The following is a 23,658-nucleotide window of genomic DNA, read 5'->3' on the forward strand; positions in this document are numbered from 1 at the left end:
GTAATAGGCTCTCACTAACACACACGCCACTGGCAGGACATGAACTCCAGGTGCTGCTGGAGATGCTTGGCGTTGTAACAAACCATCAACTGTTTTTTCTGAAAAATTCTTAGATCCTAATCATCTGCTCATCAGAAAAAAAATCTTGAACCTCTCTTAGAATTTTACTTAATTTCATGCAATGAAATTTCATATGGTGAATACTCTTCTTTTCCCAAAGTACCTGTACTGTAACTTTATTTTTTGCACGTTTATTTCTGGTTTTATATGGAAGTTCTGAGCTTATATACGGCCAACACTTCCCTGCAACACTCTTCTTGTCTGGCATCTCATTTTTTTCTCTTCTTTTTCAAAAGTAAAATGACCATTTCAGTCCATTCATCTTCAGCCAATGTGGTCCTTAATAATGAAATTGTAATAAACACTTAACCCTATGCAGGTTTGTGCCTCATCTTCATCTCGCTTATAAACAATAGCTAACTCATCTTAACGTAGCAGAGAGTGCCACCTACTGCATTTCTGAAAAATCTCCAGAGCTGCAACAGCGTGGATAGCTCTTACTTGCTTCGCTGTATCTCTCTCTACTGAATTCCAAAGCAACTGAGCTTCATTCTGTAGTCTTGGATCAACCACACCAACTAGAATAAATCAGTTCACACAGTACTAAGATTATATTCTGGAGATTATTCCACAATGAAAGAACGTTTCAGAATGTTTTAAAGCATTTGAGTATGCGCCCTAATACTTTATCATCTCCTCCTCACCCTCAAGTCACCACATAAGGTACACAGGCCTTTTTGCAAATGTGGAAACTGAGGCAGAGGCATTCATCAACTTGCTTCAGGAACAGAAAGCTTCATCGTGACCATGCTGGAGCTAGAACCCAGGGTTTCTGTCTTCTAAGCTAGGTTCATTGCCTAGACACTGGCAACGAGCAGGGACCCTGCCCCGTGTCGGATCCATCTGCTGTCTTCACGCCATCAGGTACATCCTGCCAGCTGGAGCATGAAGAGAAAATAGCTGGGAGCATGCACACCAGCTGACAGGACTTCAGGTCAAGGAAAGACCACTGCTATGCACTTAAGTTTTCTCCTTACAAAAAAATCAAATAGAATTTTGTTGACACTTATGAATAAGCATTTACATACATTATTTTTACCTCAATATCATAAATAAAGCAAAAACTATGATTATTTAAGTACCTCTCAAGGATCTATAATTGATATCAGGGCTGCTTAGTCTGTTTTTGTCAGCTTTGAACTTAATCTGAATCTATGTATTATATTGGGACGTAGGAAATTGCCATTTTTGTAGGTCAGAAAACAAACCCACAGCAACTTTATACGGTTGGTTCAATTTAATAATTCAAATCAAAAGCCCTTCTGGGTATTTAATACCTTGGTCCTTTAGGGTTTCTGTCACCTCACTAAGGGATGAAATCTCTGCAGTTTCTCTTCTATTACAGGTGGTACTTCCCCACCAGGTGGGAAATGCCCAAGCTTGACCCCCATCCAGTAACCAAAATTTACCACCTGGCACAGCAAGGGGCCTGGAGACAGGAGTATCCAGTGCGCAACCAACTGTTAAGGATTGTGAAATCATCCTTTTTACCTTTAACTCTCTTAGGAAGTTTTTGATTACTATGAATTTTCTCTCAAAGCCAGAGGCAATCATATATTTGGAACCCACTGTTCTCCCGTCTAGCAGAAAAAATTTTCCTACCTGCATACCTGCCAAAAGTAAGAGATCAACGGCAACATCTTTAAATGAAGGGATCTTCACAGGCGTAGTGATCAATTCAAAATGTCAGCTGCACTGACGTTCTCTATATGCCAGCTTCATGGGCATGAGACCCCATTCACACAGAGTCCCTTTCCTGGATGGGCCCCAAGGCCTGATTTAATGTTTTGTGGTTGCCATCTTGAATTCTTAGTAATTTTATCTTTGAGCCTGTATTCTAGAAGTGAAGTCTGATGGGACAATGATGCATGTGAATGAGCAGTGAAGACACCGGGCTGCAGAGTGCACAGCGGGCTCAGGCCTAAGGGCATGCAACCCAGGCGCTGAGCCACTGGCTGGGCAGCCAGGCACACACCCACATGTCTGAAAAGTCCAGGGTGCCAGGAGGCCCCAAGGTGGTAAACCTGGGACCTGAGCCCAGACTGGTGGCTGTGACAGCAGCAGCAGAAGCAGCAGCGACCACAACCATGGGAGAGAGGAAGGACTTGGGTAGTACCGTGACCCATGGTGTGAGGCCAGCTTACCCATTCATCATTGGAACCTGTCCCTATAGAGTGTGCACAAATATTTAATTCTCTGACCCAAGCCCCAAGATAGTAAATTATCACAAAGAGCCTACAGTAGACATCGCACTAAAGCATATTCAGGAATAATCAGAATTCTTCAGTTTTATCAAAATTTCCACTTTTGAAAACTATTGCAACATTGCAAAGTAATTATCTACAGGCATAGAAACAAATTAAATGTAAAGCTTGTTGCACAGGACAGAAAAAAGACCCCACTATTTTCATATGAAGCTTCGGATAAACAAATTATTAATAAGGAAGCCCACTTTAAAATTAATTTTCCTTTTAATTCAAGATGCAGTGATAGAATGCAAAAACAGGCATTTTGAATTATATACAACTCATGAAGACACTTTCAGTTGCTTTTAAGACCTCCATAAGTTACAGAAATGTCAGAGGAGACATTAAAATAACTTTGTATAAATTTACATTTAAAATTAAATTCAGTCTTAAACAAAATGGATTTGTGTGAAGAATTAAATCTTTTTAGAAAAACTGTTCCATAAGAATCATCAGATCTAGATGTACCAAAATTTATATTTTGAAAGTTTATCAGAAACTTAATCCAATGTTTTCATAACCCATAAAGTTCCAGTAACAGTTACATCAGCAAAAAGATCTTTCTCAAAAAATTGTCAAAAATTACTTGCCATCTTGCATTTGCCAAGAGTGATTAACGCTGCTTTCAATTATACCAACTGAAAGCAAAGTTGCTAAAAAGTATAAATTTTGATAACCTAACAAATGAAGATAGAAAAGTGAGCCAGAGAAGTCTTGATGAATCAAAATATAGCACTATTATTTATTATATTATGTAAAATTATGATACCAAAATATTATTTCTTGCAATTTGTAAGTTTAACTCATATTTCACTATTCCTATTACATTTTGTAGTATAATTTTTTAAAGGAAACGCTTTACATTTTAGTACCTTTAACAGCCCTTTTCCCCACTTTTTGAACAAAGGGGCTCTGCATTTTCATTTTTGAACCAAAGGTATTTATTTTAGGTGTAAGTTTAGTAGAGATTCATTAGTTCCCAAAGCCAGATCTCAATTCAAATTAGAGTTTGGAAGAATTTTCAGAGGAGTGGGTTGAAGAATGAACCTGAAGGGATAGGGGGAGCCTGGGTGGTTTGGTCGGTTAAGTGTCTGCCTTTGGCTCAGGTCATGATTCCAGGATCCTGGGATCCAGCCCTACATCAAGCCCCACATCAGGCTCTCTGCTCAGTGGGGAGCCTGCTTCTCCCACTTGCTCTGCCTACTTGTGGCTGCTCTGTCAAATAAATAAATAAATAAATAATCTTAAAAAAAACACACACAAAAAACAAAAAACAAAAACCTGAAGGGATGGAAAAACATTTTTAGTAAAGAGATGTCTAAAGGGGAAGGCTTCTACAACCCATCATTCTCTTCAATCACAGAAGCTGTTGTAAGGACAGTGAGGATGGTGGGATGCCTTCTCCTGACAACTGCAGTGATGGCAATCATAATGATGGCAATAATAATTGTAAATAAGTCCTACTGGCCAATATTTTCTTCATTTATCTTGTCTTACCTTGGCCTGACTTGCTGTATGTCATTTAACTTTCCCAACAACACTGTGAGGCTGGTACTAGTACGATGATAATGCAGACGAGGAAGCAACACTTTGCATGCAGATTAATTCGCTGTCATGTACACCCTAGTGAGCGGCAGAGCTAGGACCTGTCCTCACACCAAATTCCGAGCTCTTAACCATTCCACTCAAAGCCCACCAACCACAAAGCAGTTCCTCGGTGAGTGAAGCAGCTCTATTTTTTTCTTGTTGTCGAGCTTGCTAGGACTGTGAGAACAACAGGAGAGAGGCAAGCATCCTGACATGTGCTACACACAGGCCCTGACCCTCGTCTCTCAGCTTGCCCTTTAAGCACCATCTCTCCCATGAAGGGGTCTCCAATTCCCGGCCTGACCACCAGCAAGTGTTCTCTCCCTCCTCTGAATCCCAAAGCACTCGATGCCCCGCCTACGGCATTTGTAGTTCAACATCTTTGTGCCGTTATTTATGTGTATATGCTCTTCCCCACTAGTCAATAAACTATACTAACGGTCTGCAGATGCAGGTGTATATCTGAGTCATCTTTACACCCTCACAGACCCCTACACACGGTGATTACTCATTAAATCAAACAACTGACATGTAAATCTTTATAGATACGACCTATGTTAATTCCCTTTTAAGGTTTTGGGTTATAGGGAGAAGGAGATGGAAGCTACTGATGTAACATCATAATAAGCCAAAACGTATGTTTTGTAAAACAACTAAACTTTAAATCTAAAATTCAACTGCAATGAAGGAAGAATTTACCTCGATGCCATCTTTATAATCAGATTCATGACCATTTCATTTAAGAATTTAAGTTTTCTGAAAACAGTATGCCACAATTCTTGAGTTCATATGTTTTCAAAGACCACATTGGTGTCACAGTAAGCCAAGGAAGGGATTTATTCCACCCCTCTAACTCACGAGAGCTACAACTGGAAGGGAGCCAATTCAAAGAGGGACCATACTCATTTTAAATTAACACCAAATCTCGCTCATGGCACAATGACCCAGATGTTTCCCAGTGTCTTCCAAACCAGACTGGTTTTCAGCTTTTATATTTACCGTTTTATAAAACTTCTAACTTACCCATTTTCAGTCTAAACTGAAGCTAATCCAGCTGTTTTAGTTCTTTTTCCACTAGCAACAGGTGAGCACTGTCAGTTTGTTCAAGCGGTCTACAACTAGTACCTTTCTCAGCAAGAACAAACTTGCAACTCACCTCCTTGGAATGATGCCATTTTCCAAACTGGTCGTCTGACTTCGAAGCCAGCGGCGCTGGTAACTGCTGGAAGAGGATGTAGAGGAGCTCGGAGATGGAAAAGGTGTAATCAAAAGGCTGCTTAGTGAGGCTGCAAGGAAGAAAAGTTGAAAAGTTAAAGTTGAGGTAAATGAATCCTCACGTAGCTCCACAAAATCATGTGCCAAGTGACCTAAATTTTCAGGTTCTACCAGTCACATCCAGCAGGGGGAGACTGTAACTTCTCTCTTACTAAGACTTCTGCATCGCAAAGAAAACTCCTTTAAGAAGGAAAATAAATGTTAAAGTAGGGATTACAGACTACCAAACACACCAACTATCAGGCCCTACATTTCAAAGGCAGCGTAATTATTAGTCACTTAACCAGAATGCAGATTTCTGATAAAAATAGTCCACATAACGTAACTGTTTATATTGCTACCTGATAACTAATGTTACACACAATGTTTATTTACATGTTTCTCCTCTTAACTACTTCTTCACTCCTATTTTGAAGTGAAATCTAGGCAAGTAAGTAGTTCCTTCACAGAGCATCCCCTCTCCTATTGCCTATCTCCAAATACACAATACTTATCCTCCTTCCCTCCACCAACCAGCTCCCCCACTAACCCATCATCACTCCCCTTGGCTGTGATAAAGCAACCTCTAGTCTTAAATGTATTTTCTGCTTGGATTACTTACTTGCCTCGGGGCCTCTCTCTGCTTCTTTTTGCTATATAGGATTAGATGCCTACAGCCCAGACTTCTGTAACAGGCAGGGAAGGACTGGTCCCTTTCAGGGTAGGCAAAGGGATTCTTACAAATCAGAGCTGCTTGATGGATGTCCACTAGTTTGGAAGAATGAAGGAAGAGATAGACTATTTTCCTTTTACTTCCCTCAGGCTAAGGAATTAGACACTGAAATGCTATGAAAAGCTGGTCACTGTTTTCAGAGGCAAATCACAGACAAAGGAAATTGATTTCAGCACACATAGTATACTATGCTCATGGATATCACTTGATAAGGCATTTCCCCACATGAAGTTTTACATTTTAATTTACACTTGTATAGGTAGATGTACATTACATGACTCCCTGACCTGATTTCTTAAATACTACCAGAATTACTTGGCTGTTAGTCAATACTCAATAAGCAAATGCTGGAGTGTGTACAACGTGCCAGGTGTGCCAGGCAACTGGGTTGCAGTGGTGGACAAGTCAGACATATATTTGCCTGCACGGAGCTTCAAGTCTACATGAATAGCAGTGAACTTGCCAGGCTACAAAATCAGATACAGAATGGCTCAAGGTTCTTTCCACAACAGAGGTATACTGAGATACTTTTCTTCTAATCTACTCAATACTTGTAACAAGTTTGTTTGGTAGATCTAAATCATCTTTGTATCCCTTGTATCCAGGACAGCCCCCTGGATAATTTATTAAAGCAATTAATAAATTCTTAGTGAATGTATGGCACTTCTTCACTACAGTATTGACCAGATATGGCTGGCACCAACAGGCTGCCTCTGTTCTGACCTGGTTTCATCCTTTGAAGCTAGACTTAAATCTCCAAAATCAAATCCATATTTGAATTATCAGTGGTGGGTAACTTCACTGAGAATTTTGAAGGGAGACAGAGTAGAGTTTTACTTAATAAAAAGTGCCAATCAGACATTTGTGCCCCACCCCCAAGCTCTAAAAGTCCCCCTATAAGGTACATAAGCTCTTCATTCCCTATTCCTAAATCTTCAGGGTCCCCTATCTCTCTTCCTATCTTACACTGATCAAGTCAACTTCTTGTCAGGTGGACGACAGGTAGTACTTGTATTATAAACGTTTTTTCCGTCACAGAAGCAAGATGGAAATGACTCTGAGGGCCAAATCTATTCTGGAAATTGTATGTATTGCTATATAATTCAGTTTAGTAAACTGAGTAAAAGCCCAGGCTCCCGGTTCAAATCCTATCTCTGCCCCTCACCAGTTGTAATACCTGGGCAGTTTCTTAACCTGTCAGCTTTCTCATCTGTAAAATGAGGACAGTAAAGTATCACACATCAATATTTTTCATGAGAACTGCAATCTGCTACTGAGTTGTGAATTACTTAGTGAACTGACACCAATATTTAAAAGAAAACAAGAGTATATTGCAATGCTAATATTAACTGATAAAACTTGTTATGCATAAAGATGTTTGTTGCTGAATCATAATATAAAATGCATTAGCATGAACTGCAGACAAAAGAAAAGGTTGAGAAGCACTGACCTATTTCATAAGGTTTCTGCGAGGATTAAACAAATCAATACACTTAGTCCAGTGCCCTACACAATAAATGCTGGCTATTTACTCCCTCTGATAATTCCTGAACAGGAAAGCTAAGTAAGACATTCCAGAGTACTAAAAGGTTATTGGTTCTGATCAGTTATCATAAAACCACCTAGGACTTGTAAAAGACACATGAAAGGGAAAGGAAAAAATTAAAATAATTTAAAAAACAGAGAGAATATTCTTTTTTTCATTATAAAATTCTGAATAAAAATTTGTAAGGTATACAAATGAAATATTAAGCTAAAAGTGCTGGCTTAGGACTACCCAGCATTTCCTTATCAAAAATATTTTAATATTATTTAATACGATTTTTACATTAAAGTATTGTGGTATATCATTGTCATGTCATTGTGAGGAGGCACTTATTTCCTCTCCACCCTTATCTTACACCACTCTCCCCTTACTATATTCCAGCCTTCTCTCTATTCCTTATACACAAAGCTCCGAAGCCTGTTTCCACTCTAGGTCTCTGCACTAGCCTTTCCAATGACAAAAATGCTCTGTGCTCTGATCTTCACGGAGCAGGTTACCAAAGAGCAATCCAGTCAGATGAAAATTTCACCTTCTTGGAGAGGCCTTCCATGAGCATCTCCTATGTTTTACTTTTCCTCAGTGATACGTGCTTACCTACATTTTACTGTCTGTGATCTGTGTTTCCTTTATTGAATATAAACTCCATGAGATCAGGGATCATGTCTATTTGATCACTGGTCTATCCCCATATTCTACAAAAAATGCCTGGCACATAAAATCCTCAAGAAATACTGCTGCAGGAAGAGTGAGCAAACGATTATGCGAAGGACAATAATGTCTGTCTCAATCGATAATCACGACAGAAACAAAGCATTAGAGAAACAAATTTCTAGAGAGAATTCCAAGTCTGAATTTATCGAAGGTTTCCTGTGGTCAAAGCTGCATACACAGCACTTGGATTTTCTCTTTTTCCTCCTACCTTCATTTTTAAAAATTCCTTTTTGTTGTTTGTTTTGTTTTGCGGTGGTGGTGGTGGTGGTGGATAGCGGTGGACTGGCTCTGAACCCGAACACATTTTCTATCTGTTTGACACAGAGGGTACTACATCCAAAAGACAGGAATGATCTTTTTTATTTTAACACTGACAGTACTTCCCTTACAGTTTTTGCTTATTTAAACACTTAAAAAGTATAAGGTTCCTTAAAGGTTAGCAGTTGTATTTCTCAACAACAGAAGTATTTTAAAAGGTCAATTAATAGAGCTATGATTATTGTCTGATAGGAAAATGCCATTTTTAATAAATGGAATACATTAATAGGCAAATAAAATTTTAGTTAATACATTGTAGTTACCAAATCACAGAGTGATTTTGAGACCAGAAAGGGTCCTCAGAAGCATCCCAAGGAACTTCAAGTTTTAACACAATTCCTACAAAGTCCTCACCATCATGATTTCAAAACACCTTCATTTTTTCTAAATGGACTTTATTTTTTTAGAGTAGTTTTAGGTTGACAGCAAAGCTGAGTGGAAGGTACAGAGACTTCCCTCCATATAGCCCCTGCTCTCACATACAGACAGCCTCCCTGCGATCAGCATCACTCACCAGAATGGAGTACTTGTAACAACTGGTGAACCTACACTGAAACATAAGTATCACCCTTAGGGTCACTCATAGTGTTGTACTTTCTATGAGTTTGGGCAAATGTGTAATAACAGGTACCCACTACTACAGTATCAATCAAAAGTTTCAGTTCCCTAAAATCCTCTGTATTCCAACTATTTACCCCTCCCTGCCCCTGTCCCCAACTCCTGGTGACCACTCTACAGTTCTGCCTTTTCAGAATGTCGTACAGCTGAAATCACGCAGGATAGAGCCTTCTCAGATTGGCTTCTTTCACTTAGTAATATGCAATTAAGTTTCCTCCGTATCTTTTTGTGGTTTGATAGCTCATCACTTCTCAGCATTGAATTATACTCCATTGAAAAGACCTTAAATCTTAATATCTTACCTAGGACATAAACTCTAGCCCAGCCTTGGTGATCAGCTCACTCTCTACATTTATTTGCCAAGTTATATAAACTTTCTATGCCTTTTAATCCATAATCTGCAATCTAAGACAGAAGTGTCTATAGAGACTTTTGGGAAGTATAAATACTCTCTTGGTTCTTTGCCCCTTCATATAAATAGGAGTTTTTGTCTGGCTGCACAAGGGATTTTAACTGAAGTTACACTGAATTTATATTTATTTGTGAAACTTCATCTCTTTCTCCATCTCTGTATTTTTAAATTTTTTTTCTTTAAGACATAGTTTCTTCTACTTTATTTTTTTGAACATTTTTAAAATTTAAATTCAATTAATTAACATATAATGTATTACTGGTTTCAGAGGTACAGGCCTGTAACTCATCAGTCTTCTATAATACCCAGTGCTCATTACATCACATGCCCTCCCCTGTGTCCACCACCCAGTTACTCCATCCCTCCCACCCCCATCACTCCAGCAACCCTCAGTTTGTTTCCTGAGATTAAGAGTCTCTTATGGTTTGTCTTCCTCTCTGGTTTCGTCTTGTTTTATTTTTCCTCTTTCCCCTATGATCCTGTTTTATTTCTTAAATTCCACATATCAGTGAGGTCATATGATAATTGTCTTTCTCTGATTTATTTCGCTTAGCATAATGCCCTCTAGTTGCAAGTTTTTAAATCTCTCCAGAACTGTATCACACGTTTTGTTTTTTGTTTGTTTGTTTGTTTAGAATTATTCCTAGATCCCTTACAGTTTGGGCTGCTATCTGCATTACTTTTTTATTCTAATTTTTCTTAAACAGGTAATAAGAATGCAAATGTAGAAAGGAAAAGAAGTAAAGCAAAAGCTAGCAAATTTCTGAAACTGAAGAAGATACCTATCCATTCCAGGAGAATACCAAAGGTCTGACTTGAAATATGAGAATTATAATGTAATGAAGAAACTGAGTTCTGTCCAAGCTACATTACAGACTGCCAACTTCATATATAGAAGGCACGGCAAAAACCCAAAGTAAAGATCTGACAGTAATGATACAAGACATTTTTAGATTGGGACAGTTTCTTACATAGACTGTGGAAAGAAGAATAAACCAAAAGTGCTAGTCCCTAGTGATCCTTGCCCCACACACCACAAAGGACCATACTGACACAAAAGGGATCAGATGCCCGCTCCACAATTTGTAGGAGACCCTGGTGCTGGGGAGCCAGTAGTAGACTATAGCTAAGCAGTCTTCTGTTCTGCACCTCAGTCTCAGGTGGGCTGGCCAGAAGGCTCCAAATCTTATCTGAACCTTGGAGATGATGAGAAACTGTTTCATGACAACTTCCCAGGGGAGACAGAGAAGTGAGTGGGGGATGACCTCCCGGCAGCTCATTAGAGGCCTCCTATTCTTTTGTGTTCCCTGAGAAGTACGAGTTGTACTACCAAGACTCAGATAAGCTGAGTTCAAGCCTTCGCCTATATGTGTACACGTAAGGTCAACAGGATGCCATGGCCAGACAGCAAACAAAGCAGTACCCTCCTGGACTCTCGCCCCTCTTTACAAAGCACTGTAGCAGTTAAGTCAATAAAGAATTCAGATACAAACAGGATGTCAATTTGCATCATTCAATGGTGACCCGAGTTGCAATAAACAGTGTGACTCCATTTTTTCATGTTTAACTGCTGATACCTTTTCAGCTTCTCTTCCCCAACTCCCTCCCCTTTCTGTCTCACATCTGGGCAAGGTGATGAGAAAGCCCAGGCTCTCCCCTTTGGAACCAGTGGGAAGTTCAGCCATGTGTGGAAGCCCTCACCCTGGCCCTACACCCTAACCACCATAAAAAACCCCAAGATCATCTCCTTTCCCTTTCTCTCATTTGCTGACCAGCTTGGGAAGCCCACCCTGCTCTCACCAGAAAGCATCATTGTATGAATGATAGATATTTTCATATCCTCTTAGCATGTGTGTGGTGTCATGAGTTTTGACACGCAAACTGTATTTTGAGTGGGGTCCATTCTGTACCATATGGCCAAAACACATACTATTCGAATACTATGATGATGCGTATTCTCACGCTGAAGGTTCATTTTAAAATACCTGAACAAAGAGGCCCCTGGAGGGCTCAGTCGGTTAAGCATCTGACTTCGGCTCAGGTCGTGGCTCAGGTCATGATGTTGGGGTCTTGGGATCTAGCCCTACCTCGGCAGGCCCCCGGCTCAGTGGGGAGTCTCTGCTTTCCCTCTCCCACTGCCCCTCCCCCCGTTTATGTGTGCTCATGCTGTCTCAAATAAATCAAATCTTAAAAAAATAAAAACAAAAAACACTTGAATAAAAGTATCTGAAAGTACATTACTGAAGTTTTTCTCATATTGATCTTCTGTTTATTTTAGTATTTTTAAGAACAGAGGAAATGCAGTTGCTCAGTGAATGAGGAAATTATTTTTCTTGTCAATGATTCGAACATTGTGATGAGGAAGAGAATCGAAGCCTAAATTAGGGTGATAGATTAACAAGGCTCAGTGGCTCTGGTCTCAATTCTGGCCCTCCAAACCTTACTCTACTCATGCACGCGGACTTCCAGATTCTGGCTCTTGTTGCAATCCATCTCTTCAGAGCCAGTTTGCTGTTTCTAAATTACAGCTGACTACTCACAGCTAAAGGACTTACAGACACATCTAACTGAAGAATTATCTCAGTATCTGTCTCCCTGGACTGGCCTCTGCTTTCCCTGTACTAGTTAGTGCCATTATCCTCCGCTTGTTTACCTGAGTCAGAAAGTGTAGAATCATCCGTGGTTCCTCCTGCCCCCTCCACATCCGGTGCCCCCTTAGTCACCGAGCCTTGCCAATCCTACCTCCTAGCATGGCTGAAACCTTCCTTCCCTTCTCCCAAGACCGTACTCAAAAATTTTTAATGGTAACCATTAAAAGAACCACCTCTCAAAAAATAATTAATCTTCTAGGTTAACATATGCATACAGCACACATTAAAAAATATCCAGAAGAGAATACGATGAAAATGCATTTCCCCTTCTTCCTTGTCCCAGCTTGTATCCCTTCCATAGACATTTTATAAATATACTTTCCTATCTTTATATGTAGGAAGAGGGCTTGTATACATCTTTGTTTTGATGGTTTACTGAAACACACTGTTGATACACTTTCTTCTTCCACTTAAAAATACATCTAAGAGAACTTCTCTATTTCAAGGCACGCTGAGCTGCCCCAAATCTTTTAACGACCACATGGTATAACTTTCCTGGAAAGTATATAATTTCACCAATACCTAGTGATGAACATTAAGGTTGCTTCCAATCTTTATTAAACATCTCATCCTGTCTCCTTCTAGTCCTCATCTTCCAGAATGATACCAGAAACACGGTTCTTGGGGTGCCTAGGTAGCTCAGTCGGTTAAGCGTCTGCCTTTGGCTCGGGTTATGATCCCAGGGTCCTGGGATCAAGCCCCACATTGGTGGCTCCTTGCTCAGTGGGGAACCTGCTTCTCGCTCTCCCTCTCCCTCTGCCTGCCGCTCCCCCTGCTTGTGCTCTCTCTCTCTTTCTGTTAAGTAAGTAAATAAAATCTTTAAAAAAAAAAAAAGAAAAAGAAAAATCGTTCTCAAACCTGTTTATAGGAAAAAGCCTATGAATATAAATATTAAATTTTAAATAAAAATGTTATGTATTTCTCACTTCCTTACTACATTCCAAAAATTCAGAAAGTAAGGCAAATACCTTTAAGTAAGCTGCTGGTCTTATAAGGAAAAAACATTATAAGCTTATTATTTACTTTGTTCCTGTACTAAAGAAGCTTCTTTTAAAAAGCCTAGTTACGTCAGTAAAGAAGTTAGATACTCTTTTTTTAAAAAAATATTTATCTATTTGAGAGCAAGCGAGCAAACGTGAGTGGAGGGTGGGCAGAGGGAGAGGGAAAGAATCTCCAACAGACTCCCCGCTGCTTATGGAGCCTGATGTGGGGCTCAATCCCAAGACCCATGAGATCATGACCTGAGGACACCTAACTGACTGAGTCACCGGGTACCCCCCCTTTTTTTTAGTAAGTTAAATATTCTTGTTATTGCTTTAATTCTTATTCTTTCTGTATGTTATAAGCTTGTAAAGAGGCACTGGAGTACTTAATATGAAAAGTAAAATACATTAAGACACAGATCAGAATTAAGTTTTGATTTCCTCTCTGTTATTACAAAAAGCTACTGGGTAACTTAGAAAAAAAAAAAGTTGCATATTTTTCAAAGATTGCTATTCCAAAAAAGGGAAGAGAAAAAAAAATGGACTGTTTTTCAAAATTTTATGCTAAATCAGATCATTTTATACTAGCTACATACATACTCTCTCTCTCTCACAACACATACACACACACACAGACACATAGAGTGGTGGGAAGCCCCAAGAGTTTGGGAAAACTATATTGAAAAAAAGTTAATGGAAAAAAACCAAAGCCCCTTCAGCCCCTGCTAAATTAGAAAGCATCACCATTAATGTATTTTAGCAATGGATACATTGGTCCAGCTTTTTCTGGAGCACAGTTTGTGAAGTACCACATGGATCTCAAAAATGGAGCCAATTATGTTACATCCCTTAGCTGCCCCTGCTAATAAGATTAAATCCAAACTCCTTTTTAAAAAAAAAAAAAAAAAAGATAGTATTTATTTATTTGACAGAGAGACAGCCAGTGAGAGGGAACACAAGCAGGGGGAGTGGGAGAGGAAGAAGCAGGCTCCCAGTGGAGGAGCCTGATGCGGGGCTTGATCCCAAAACACGGGGATCACACCCTGAGCCGAAGGCAGACGCTTAACAACTGCACTACCCAGGTGCCCCTAAATCCAAACTCCTTATCATGGGACCGGTGCCATTCAAAATCACCCTTTCATAACCAGCCTTACCTGCTGACATTCCCAACGCCGTGTTCCAGTCCTGCCAACGTTCAAACATTCTAACAGTATACTTATCTTAAGGATCTGCACCCTTGCACAAACTATTTTCAGAAATGCTCTTTTCCTAAATTCCGGTGCAGTTTTTTATTACCTTCAAGGTGTCACTCAAGTATTACCTCTTCTATGAGGCCATCACCCTGAATTCCCAGGCAAAGTTACTTAATGTTCCTCTTTGTTCCCAGTATCTTATGAGGTAGTACTCATCAGAGTGGATTTTAACTCTTGGTTTACACGAACTCTTCCTGAGGGCAGGCTCTATAGTCTACGCTTCTTCAAAAACACCCAAATTCTGGTAGAGTCCTACAACACAGTGGGCTAAAAACTGCTATTCAATAAATGTGGCTTGATGACTGGCTAGTCAGGAATCAGTGCTACCCTTCTAACTCCTTCCTTAATTTCAAATGTATCAAATTGGTCTTACTCTGAAAACCACCAAAATAATTCAGTTTTCTAACAACAGAGTTAATCCCTTTGGGAATTCGAAACCCTATGGCTCTTTGTATTCGCAGGGCATACTCTGCACAGAACAAGTTTGCTGCTGAGCGTGACACAGCTCTTACATCCACTCCCTCCTTTCAAGTTGCCTGCAGAAGGGGCTACGTAAGGAAGGCACTGGTGGGATAGGACAAAGAACCTCAGGTTTCTTTTGGATGGGAACTGTAAACTCTCCTTTAAAATTCCTTTTTATCCTAGTACAAGTTTCTCTGCAAAAACAATTATTTAAAAACAAACAAACAAAAAAAGCTTTTCTCAAGTTATTTCTCTACTGGACTATTGTGGGGGAAGAACCTTAAATTATTCTTCAGACCTGACTTGAGATCATCGGAATTTGGGGCAGTATTCATGAAGCCTTTGCAAGGTGAAATGGTGTGAACACTAATTTCAGAGATTCTACTGGACTGGCAGATATAGCTACAAAAACTCCCCCATCTCAAAAGGTGCTGACCTCGGGGCACCTGGGTGGCACAGTCGGTTAACCACCTGACTCTTGATTTTGGCTCAGGTCATGATCTCAGGATCATAAGATCAAGCCCCACATCAGGCTCCCCAATCACCACAGAGTCTCCTTAAAACCCTCTCCCCCCTCCCTCTGCCCCTCCCCTCTGTGCTCTCTCTAAAATAAATAAATGAATCTTGAAAAAAAATGGTGCTGACCTAGTAACTTTGGGACAGAGTAGACATCTTTAAGACTAAAGGTAAAATGAACTGAATATAAGTACTATACTCTAGTTAATAAAGTTGTTTCTTTCATGGGAAATTATGATGGAATTCCAACACTGCTATATACGTATACTGAAATGAAACAATTAATCAAGTGGATGGCAGACAGTGAAACTCCCTACTCACCGCTGGAGTAGGGAGTTTCACATAAGCAAGGGGAGGAAGGCAAAATGATCTATGTGGTAATGGCTATGGATAATGGAGGTATCAGTATAAATTCATATTTAACCTAACATACACACATATGTTACACATAGCAATATTATAATATACGTATATAGTTAGCATAAGCTCTTATTTTTTTGCTTGTCAGCTGACAGGGCCTCTAAGAAAATGACATTCCAGTAGCAACAAGCACATCTAGAATCTAGATCTTAGAATCTAATACCGTTCTCCAATGAAAGAACAAGGCTCCATGGAGCAACGGCTGATTCTACGACTCGGTAGGAGATACGTAAGACAATGCGCAAGTCTGGAGTATCTTACAGAGTCAAAAGGTGAGGAAGTAGTAAAAACACATACATCCATACCCATGCTGACGGGGGTATGTTAAAGAAACACAGAAGCCAGCGAAAAGAGCTCCATGGCTTCCATGGCCAAAGCTGGAACCACTTCAGCACTACTGACTGAATCAATGAATGAACAGATGAGGGGAGAGAGATGAATCCCCCACGCAAAGGAATTCCAAATAGTTTATGTAGGTACTCTGCTTCAAGGAAGGTGAGCAAAACTCTCCCACTCCTTAGGTGTGGACTATGCATAGTGATTTCCTTCCTAAGTTACAGTAAAGGGGAAATAAAGAGTAACTTTACAGTGGAGAAACCTGACAAACACATGTACCCTGATATGATATGATGGAAATGGCACTTTACCTCTGGGATCTTTCTTCAAAAAACCCATAACCCTAGTAATCATGTGAAAAACAACAAATGAATTTGAATGGGGGCATTCTACAAAATACCTGGACACTATTCCTCATAACTGTCAAGGTCATCAAAAATAAAGTCTGAGAAAATCGAGAGGAGCCCTAAAGAAATATGATAACTAAATATACTATGGTCCTGGAACAGAAAAAAGACATTAGATAAAAACTAAGGAAATAAATAAGATTATGGACTTTAGGTAATAATAATACATCAATATTGATTTGTGAGCTATAACAAATGCACCATACTAATGTAAGATGTTAGTAATAGGGCAAACTATATGCAGGTTATATGGGAATTCTCTGTACTCATCTTGATGTTTCTGTAAATCTAAAACTGTTCTAAAAAATAAAATAGACTTTTATTTTTTTTTAAAGATTTTATTTATTTATTTGACAGAGAGAGACAGCCAGCAAGAGAGGGAACACAAGCAGGGGGAGTGGGAGAGGAAGAAGCAGGCTCATAGCGGAGGAGCCTGATGTGGGGCTCGATCCCATAACGCCAGGATCACGCCCTGAGCCGAAGGCAGACGCTTAACGACTGTGCCACTCAGGCGCCCCTAAAAGATTTTTTGAAAAAATTTCCGTCTCTCAACTCTTTAGATGCAAAGTTGAAAATTACAGAAAAAAGGAATAAGCATGTTTTTAATTTCTCTACATCTCCTGCTAATTCAGTTAAAACACCTGAAGTCCCTATTCTGTTTCAGGATGAGGACCTTGGTCCCTGCAATGAAAGGTGGGTATAAGAAGAGATCTTAAGAGAATTAACTACAGTAAGGACATAAAGAGGATTTTGATTTTATCAACAAACTGATGAACCCTCTCAGGGGTGTAAAGCTCACACTGGTCTTTACTTGGATTTTAGAACAGTGTCCAGACAGGAGAGGAAGGCATGTGAATGTGAACACATCTACCAGGAGAACAAGGGGAGCAAAATGCCCCGCAGGAGCACTTGCAGCCCTCTCCATCTCTGCCCCCTTTCTCCTGACAAGAGAACGGGGAGACTAAAAGTATAGACTGCTGGGAACAGAAACCAAACTATCAAAGAAAGATAGTGCTCTCCCACTCTTGTAATTCACACTGGTATCAGAATTCTACCCCTCGACCCTTCCCTCCCACATCTACTCAGTCCCAAGTTCCTCAAGAGAAAACATTCAGATCTAGCTGCTGACATGAATGGAAGGCCGGGAAGAAAGGCATCTGAGGCCTGGATCCAGTCCCCCACATCCAAGCACTGACCAGCTGGCTTATGTGGTGAAGGTGCCATGTATCACGGGTAAAACCAGCAGGGTGCCTTAGTCTATAGTGGAAGGCAAAAGTGGCGTATGTGATATGTGTTCATCGGGCAAAACCCAAACACCCCGAAGGCCTCCAGTTTCAGATCACTGGTTCACGACCCTTTTTCTACAACACAGAATCTACCTCAGATCTAAACCACAAATCAAAACTCATAGCAGAGTCGTGTACAAAAGCAGAAACCAAGAGATCTTAAAAGCAGTATTAGAAAAGCTGAAGGCTTGAGGGAATGAGAGAGAGGGGTATCCAAGATAAAATCCAGATCATCAGCCAGACTCTAGGACAGAAGAGAAGGTGACTGGCAGGCCCTCTCCCAGTCATGGATAGACATACTTCCACAGACACCCTTCTTCCTCTGATTTTATATTCAATATTCAGCAGGCCAATTCCCAGAAAAACTGGCTCAAGGAAGCTTCCCTTTAAAAAGAAATTTCTCAAAGTACAAGAGTCTCCTAGGAGTTTGGTTTAGAAAAAAACTAGTCGATTTTGCACAATCACTCCTGGATGCTATATATCAAAGTTCTAGATCTTCAGACCCATGAGACTACCTTAGAATGTGGAGAAGGAAAAAACCCCAGAAGATGAGGCCTGTCTTCTATTTTTCCACCTACTTCCGCATCATGGATGATGGTTCACTCTACCAGCTAAACTAATAAAAGGAAGTACAAATACCTGATCTAGCAATGCCGCTGTCCCGGTCTTCATTCTGTCCTCTGCTCGGCATGTCAACCGGAGTGCTGTGCGCTAAGATAAAGGCAAAAGGTAAGCATGTCATTGAAATTCCCAAAGGATGAATTTTTTAAAATGACTCCTGACTGGAGTCATTTTTACATTTCAAAGTAGGCTAGCGCTACTGATGACTGGCCTATGTTTATATAAAAATTAACCAGAAAGCAAAATTAAATATGTAGAAAATGAGTGAAAAGAAGACAAAGCCAAGTAACTACCTGCCTTTATCCTACTGTAACAAACACTTTTTGGAGTGATGCTCATTTCTAAAACAAACTGCCATAATAAACTATTCATGCACTTGACACAATGAACAAACATTCTCAGGCAGATACTTTCGGCCACTTGCCTCATTATTAGTAATATTCAGATAGCCCTGTATTTTCAAAATGTTTTATAATCAGTTTCATTAGTAACTATAGGCAATTTTAGGAAACAGGAATACTTGAATACCATTTCGTACATTTAAAAAATGTTTCTCTGTTTATAATCCACTCTCTTGGCAGATAAAAAAACACTTATATTCATTTTCCAATATTTCTTCCTCCACTTCTTTTCCATATACACTCAGTATTATTATAGTTACTGAGAAAAACTCATATCCTGGCATGAATTTTTTTTAAAAAACCCTAAGTATTACAGACTTCTAGGAATGCTTCAGATTCATCTCAACTGTGTACTGATTGAGCGGCAGGGTAGATGGCATGTTGCTATAGTAAGCTTTAAAATGCACAAGAAGCCCAGCGCCCTGCCTGATTGGTGTATTTGCCAGCTATTTTTGAAGCATGTTTATTTTCACAATTTTAAAGACACCATATAAACATCTTATCCTCACTCTAAGTAGGTGGGAGGGTGTCAGTTTCATGGTGTTTAGCATATTTCTGGCTACAGAGAAGAACAGAATGAAGAATACCATTTGCCATAAACGTAACCTTTAATGTTAGTAGTGACGATTCCCCACATTTGTTAATCATGCCAGACTACAACAGACATTTAACAGCTTTAGCTAGCAAGGCCAGTTAAATCTCAGAATTTACCTACCCAGAGAGACCGAGATGATTATACCTGTGAAGAATCTAGAAACTATATTTAAACTACTTAAATGCTAGAGAGAGAGAGAGGGAGAGAGAGAAAGACAAGGAAGAAAAGAGAACGAGAAAGAGAGGTCTTCCATGCTCTTATAAGGGTGACTTTTGAAGAAACTCTGTGCAGGTAAGGATGCAGGTGAACAAATGGATAAAGGTATACCATGAGAAAGGGAAACAGTTCAGAGCAGCAGAAGAGGCCCAGGAAAATCAGGAAATATAATCCTCTTAGAAACACTAAGGGCTCATTTCAGATCAAATCAGCTTACAGTGGGGTATTAGCAAAGACATTTACAATAGAGGTTCTTCGGTGGAATTTTCAAAACACCATGAACTTGGCTGCATGTGAAACTAATATCTCAAGAGCCCCTTGGATTTCTAGAGAGGCACCAAAAAAGGATTTTTTTTTTCTAAGAACCTGCACAGGATTTATTATTCATATGTGTGTGGGTCACACTGTACTCAGCATTCCACACAAACCTGCAAAGAAAGAAGCACTCCGGGTGAGCCGGAGAGGTCCTCCTTCAGCTACGCCCTGCAGCAGTTTGCTGCTGCATGCCTGAAGCACACCTAGGGACAGAAACACACACGAGAGGGCAAACAAAGTACACACACAGAAATAAACATGGATTAAAGATAATGCAAAAAAAACCACACAACACAACAAACTCAAATAAAGCAAAACACACACCCACAATAGTGGTATTCAGAAAGAAAGAGCCAGGTTATGTGGTAGATTTTACCTAAGTTACTCCCAGTACGACAAGGACCCAAATTATTCTGATTTGTGTTCAGTTTTCCCAAATTAGGATCCTGGTGGATGTACTCAAAGCTGTCTTGCAAGCTAAATCCGGAGGGGAAGGAGGGGAGAGAGAGAGAGAAAAAAAATATCAAGAGACAAATAAAGCTGTTTTCTAACAAACTCTCAAACATGAGACAACTTACCAGCTGCCCAGACTTTTCTTTATAAATGAATAAAGTCTCACATCTAGCAAAGGAAACGAAACTTCAGGGGAATTTGTTGGAGGAAAAGACAAAAAAAGCTTTTTGGAGGCAGTCCAACCTATAAAACTAAACAATGCTTTCCTAACAGTTTCACGTTATAAGATGGGGGGCATGGAACTCTACAGTAAATTTTGCTTTGGTGACTGACAACGAGTATACTGCTATTTGTTTCTAAATTGTGCTTTAGTAACTAATACCCCAAGATGTTGCCATTCATTTCAAGGGTAATTTCACATAAACCTTCAAAATGAAATTCATCTTAACTTAGTTAACATCTATAAGCAATCTGGCAACTTTTTTCAGGAGGAGGATATAACAGAAATTATGATTCCTCTAGGAGTTTGACTTCACGACACCTAAAAAGTTAGAGTTACTCATAAACACAAATGTGAGAGCAGATTTTAATAATTTACTTGATTTATTAGCCAGTTAAATAAATATCAAGACTTTGAGGGTAATACAGCAGGATGAGGCCAAAATAATGTTTACTTAAATCTGAGCTCGATATTCCATTATAGGGAATTGGTGTAATAACGGAGTCTGAAAAAGAATATCTCACAAGAGAAAAAAAAAACAAACATTAATTCCCATACTGGCTTAAGTCATGCCAGTCCAATGTTAAATGCTTAAACAAGTTAAATTCAGGGGCGCCTGGGTGGCTTAGTCAGTTAAGCATCTGCCTTCAGCTCAGGTCACGATCCCAGGGTTCTGGGATCAAGTCCTGAATCTGGTTCCTTGCTCAGTGGGGAGCCTGCTTCTCCCTCTACCCTTCCCCCCTGCTTCTGTGCTCACTCTCTCTGGCAAATGAATACACAAAAGATTAAAAAAAAAAAAAAGGAAAAGAAAATTTTTTAAAAAGTTAAATTTATTATTTTGTTGAAGAGTAAGCATTCTTACTCAGTAGTACCCAAATGTATAAAGGAAAGTATTTTTAATCTCCCAGGAATATAAAAAAGAACAGCCGTCATTTGACCCCTAAGAATACTCCTTTAATTCAGAATAAACTTCTTTCAAACTTACCAAAGTATAACAAATGTTCTGCTTTATTAAAAAATGAAGCATATGAACTATTTCTGCTTGAAAAGTTTGAAATATATGAACGAATGTACCAGAATGAGAGACACATCAGTATTCTCAGTCTACACAGAAGTGTAAAATTAGAGGAGGAAGAAAACTGAGAGGAGTGACGATCAGAATGGCATATGGCCCAAGTACCTACCAATCACGGAGGCTACACTGACGGCTAGAGACAGTGAGCACGTATGGCCCATCCTGCCGTGCATATGCCCAGCAGCCTGGAAAAACCCACTACTTACTTCATTCCTTTAGAAATAAATTAACACACTAAGTAACCAGCAAGTTGTGGTGGTGTTTTTTTTTTTAAAGATAAAATAATGTTGGAAAATAAACAGCCATCTGTCTTTAAGGCCACCTGATAAAGTCAAAGGCCTTTTCATACTCATTATGTACAGGAAAATGGCCACTTTTAAAATCCCTTTGTTAATGTGGACTCTTCCCACTTCTCATTTCAAAAGAACTTACAGCCCTGGAAGAACTACTCTATCCAGAATAGCCACTTAAAAAAATGGGGGAGAGGGGGAAAGACAGATATAGAACCCCACACTTACTTATTTGTACTCCCACAGAAGCTGCCCATTCTAGCAGAGAATACTTTACTAATCATCAGTTGTGGAGGAGAACTGGAAGAAAACAAAAAAAGGGGGGAGAAATGCATTTTTGAATTAAGAAGCCAGTATCACCATTCCATTTCTCACAACTAGTAGAAAAAGCATCTCAAACTCACCGGATATAGTGTATCTTTAAAGTGGAGCCTTTGTAACTCATTGCAACTGAGCCAAACATCATTTCCCCTAGCATGTTGACATCAGAAGCTGGTCTTGTGTACTGCCACACATGAAAGAGACCACAATCAAAGTTAGTATGTGGCACGATGTGATATGTAATGCAACAGAAAATAACGTTTATTGACCTATGGGTCCGTCTTAAGTGAAGCAGGTAACTAAAACTGTTTCTCAAAGCAGACACTGATCATTTTACTCTATAATGGTGATTGGCTATTTTTTCTCCCAAATTATTACTATGTTCATGATTTCATCTTTATGCATAATATCTCCGTACAGGATCCCAGTGTCTCAGCAGGGGTCATTCTTAATCTTGTTATGAAAAACAAAGGTTTCTCATTATCACCATTTATAAACTCTAGAGAGAAAGCTTAAGTTCTGGAAAAAAAAAAAAAAACAGGGTAACTCTTCTCTTGGTAGTAAAAATACATCCTGAAAAGAAACACAGTTCAGTACTATTCACCTAAATAATTAACAGTGTTGAACGAAAATGCCAATTGGCACAGGGAGGGTTCTGTGAGGGTCCAAAAGGTAACAGACGGTCTGATACTTGAAAGTTTTACCAAAAAATACTTCAAAAATATTTGACCCCATTAGCTTCTGACCAGTCTTTCTTGTCCCTTTTGTCATCCAAAAGGGTGGCCTGAGCTACCTCCAACTTTCCCAAGTCTCATTTGCTTAACTTACTGCAGCCGACTCAAACTGCTCTAGTGATGGCCTCTGCCTTCCTGTCAAATTCAATGCACTTTCCAGTTTGCTTTCTTAAATTTTATCTCTCAAGCTAGCTGATACTTTTATTTACCCTCCTTTTTGAATCTCTTCTTTCTTAGATCACCCCTTGAACAGGGTTGTTCCTCACAGGGCACTCCTACTGACTGTACTCTGAACCACTCTTGGGATTTTGGTTATTCTTCACATAGGAATACCTATGTAACATGTATATTATCACATATGTATAATGAAAATGTACTATTAGGATATATGAATGAATGCATTTGGACGTAAGATCCTAGGTACCCATTCTAAATGCTCATGACACACTGATGAACATGACAGATACGAATATCAACCAACCTAGTGTGCCACAGGCACCCCAAACACAGCCTGACCAAGATAAAACCACCATCTCTCTCTGACCCAGCCCCATCCAG

The 23,658-nt window shown here is 39.6% G+C and overlaps 1 protein-coding gene across 7 annotated transcripts in view; it reads right to left on the bottom strand.

Moving 5' to 3' along the window:
- FNIP2 (folliculin interacting protein 2) overlaps positions 1 to 23,658 on the bottom strand; it is a 129,987-nt gene that overhangs the window by 38,037 nt on the left and 68,292 nt on the right. For 5 of the 7 annotated variants that reach the window (XM_011228029.3, XM_019802216.2, XM_034661441.1 and 2 more), the window contains 6 exons: positions 22,450 to 22,550; positions 22,274 to 22,345; positions 20,384 to 20,484; positions 20,121 to 20,210; positions 18,499 to 18,570; positions 5,110 to 5,239 (listed from right to left, as the gene is read on the bottom strand). In XM_011228029.3, coding sequence (XP_011226331.2) covers positions 5,110 to 5,239; positions 18,499 to 18,570; positions 20,121 to 20,210; positions 20,384 to 20,484; positions 22,274 to 22,345; positions 22,450 to 22,550 — 566 coding nt within the window. The remainder of the gene's footprint in view (positions 1 to 5,109; positions 5,240 to 18,498; positions 18,571 to 20,120; positions 20,211 to 20,383; positions 20,485 to 22,273; positions 22,346 to 22,449; positions 22,551 to 23,658) is intronic. The other 2 variants (XM_034661440.1, XM_019802215.2) reach the window with 1 other exon arrangement.

Source organism: Ailuropoda melanoleuca, chromosome 5 (assembly GCF_002007445.2).
Source record: "Ailuropoda melanoleuca isolate Jingjing chromosome 5, ASM200744v2, whole genome shotgun sequence".
NCBI classification, from domain to species: Eukaryota; Metazoa; Chordata; class Mammalia; order Carnivora; family Ursidae; genus Ailuropoda; species Ailuropoda melanoleuca.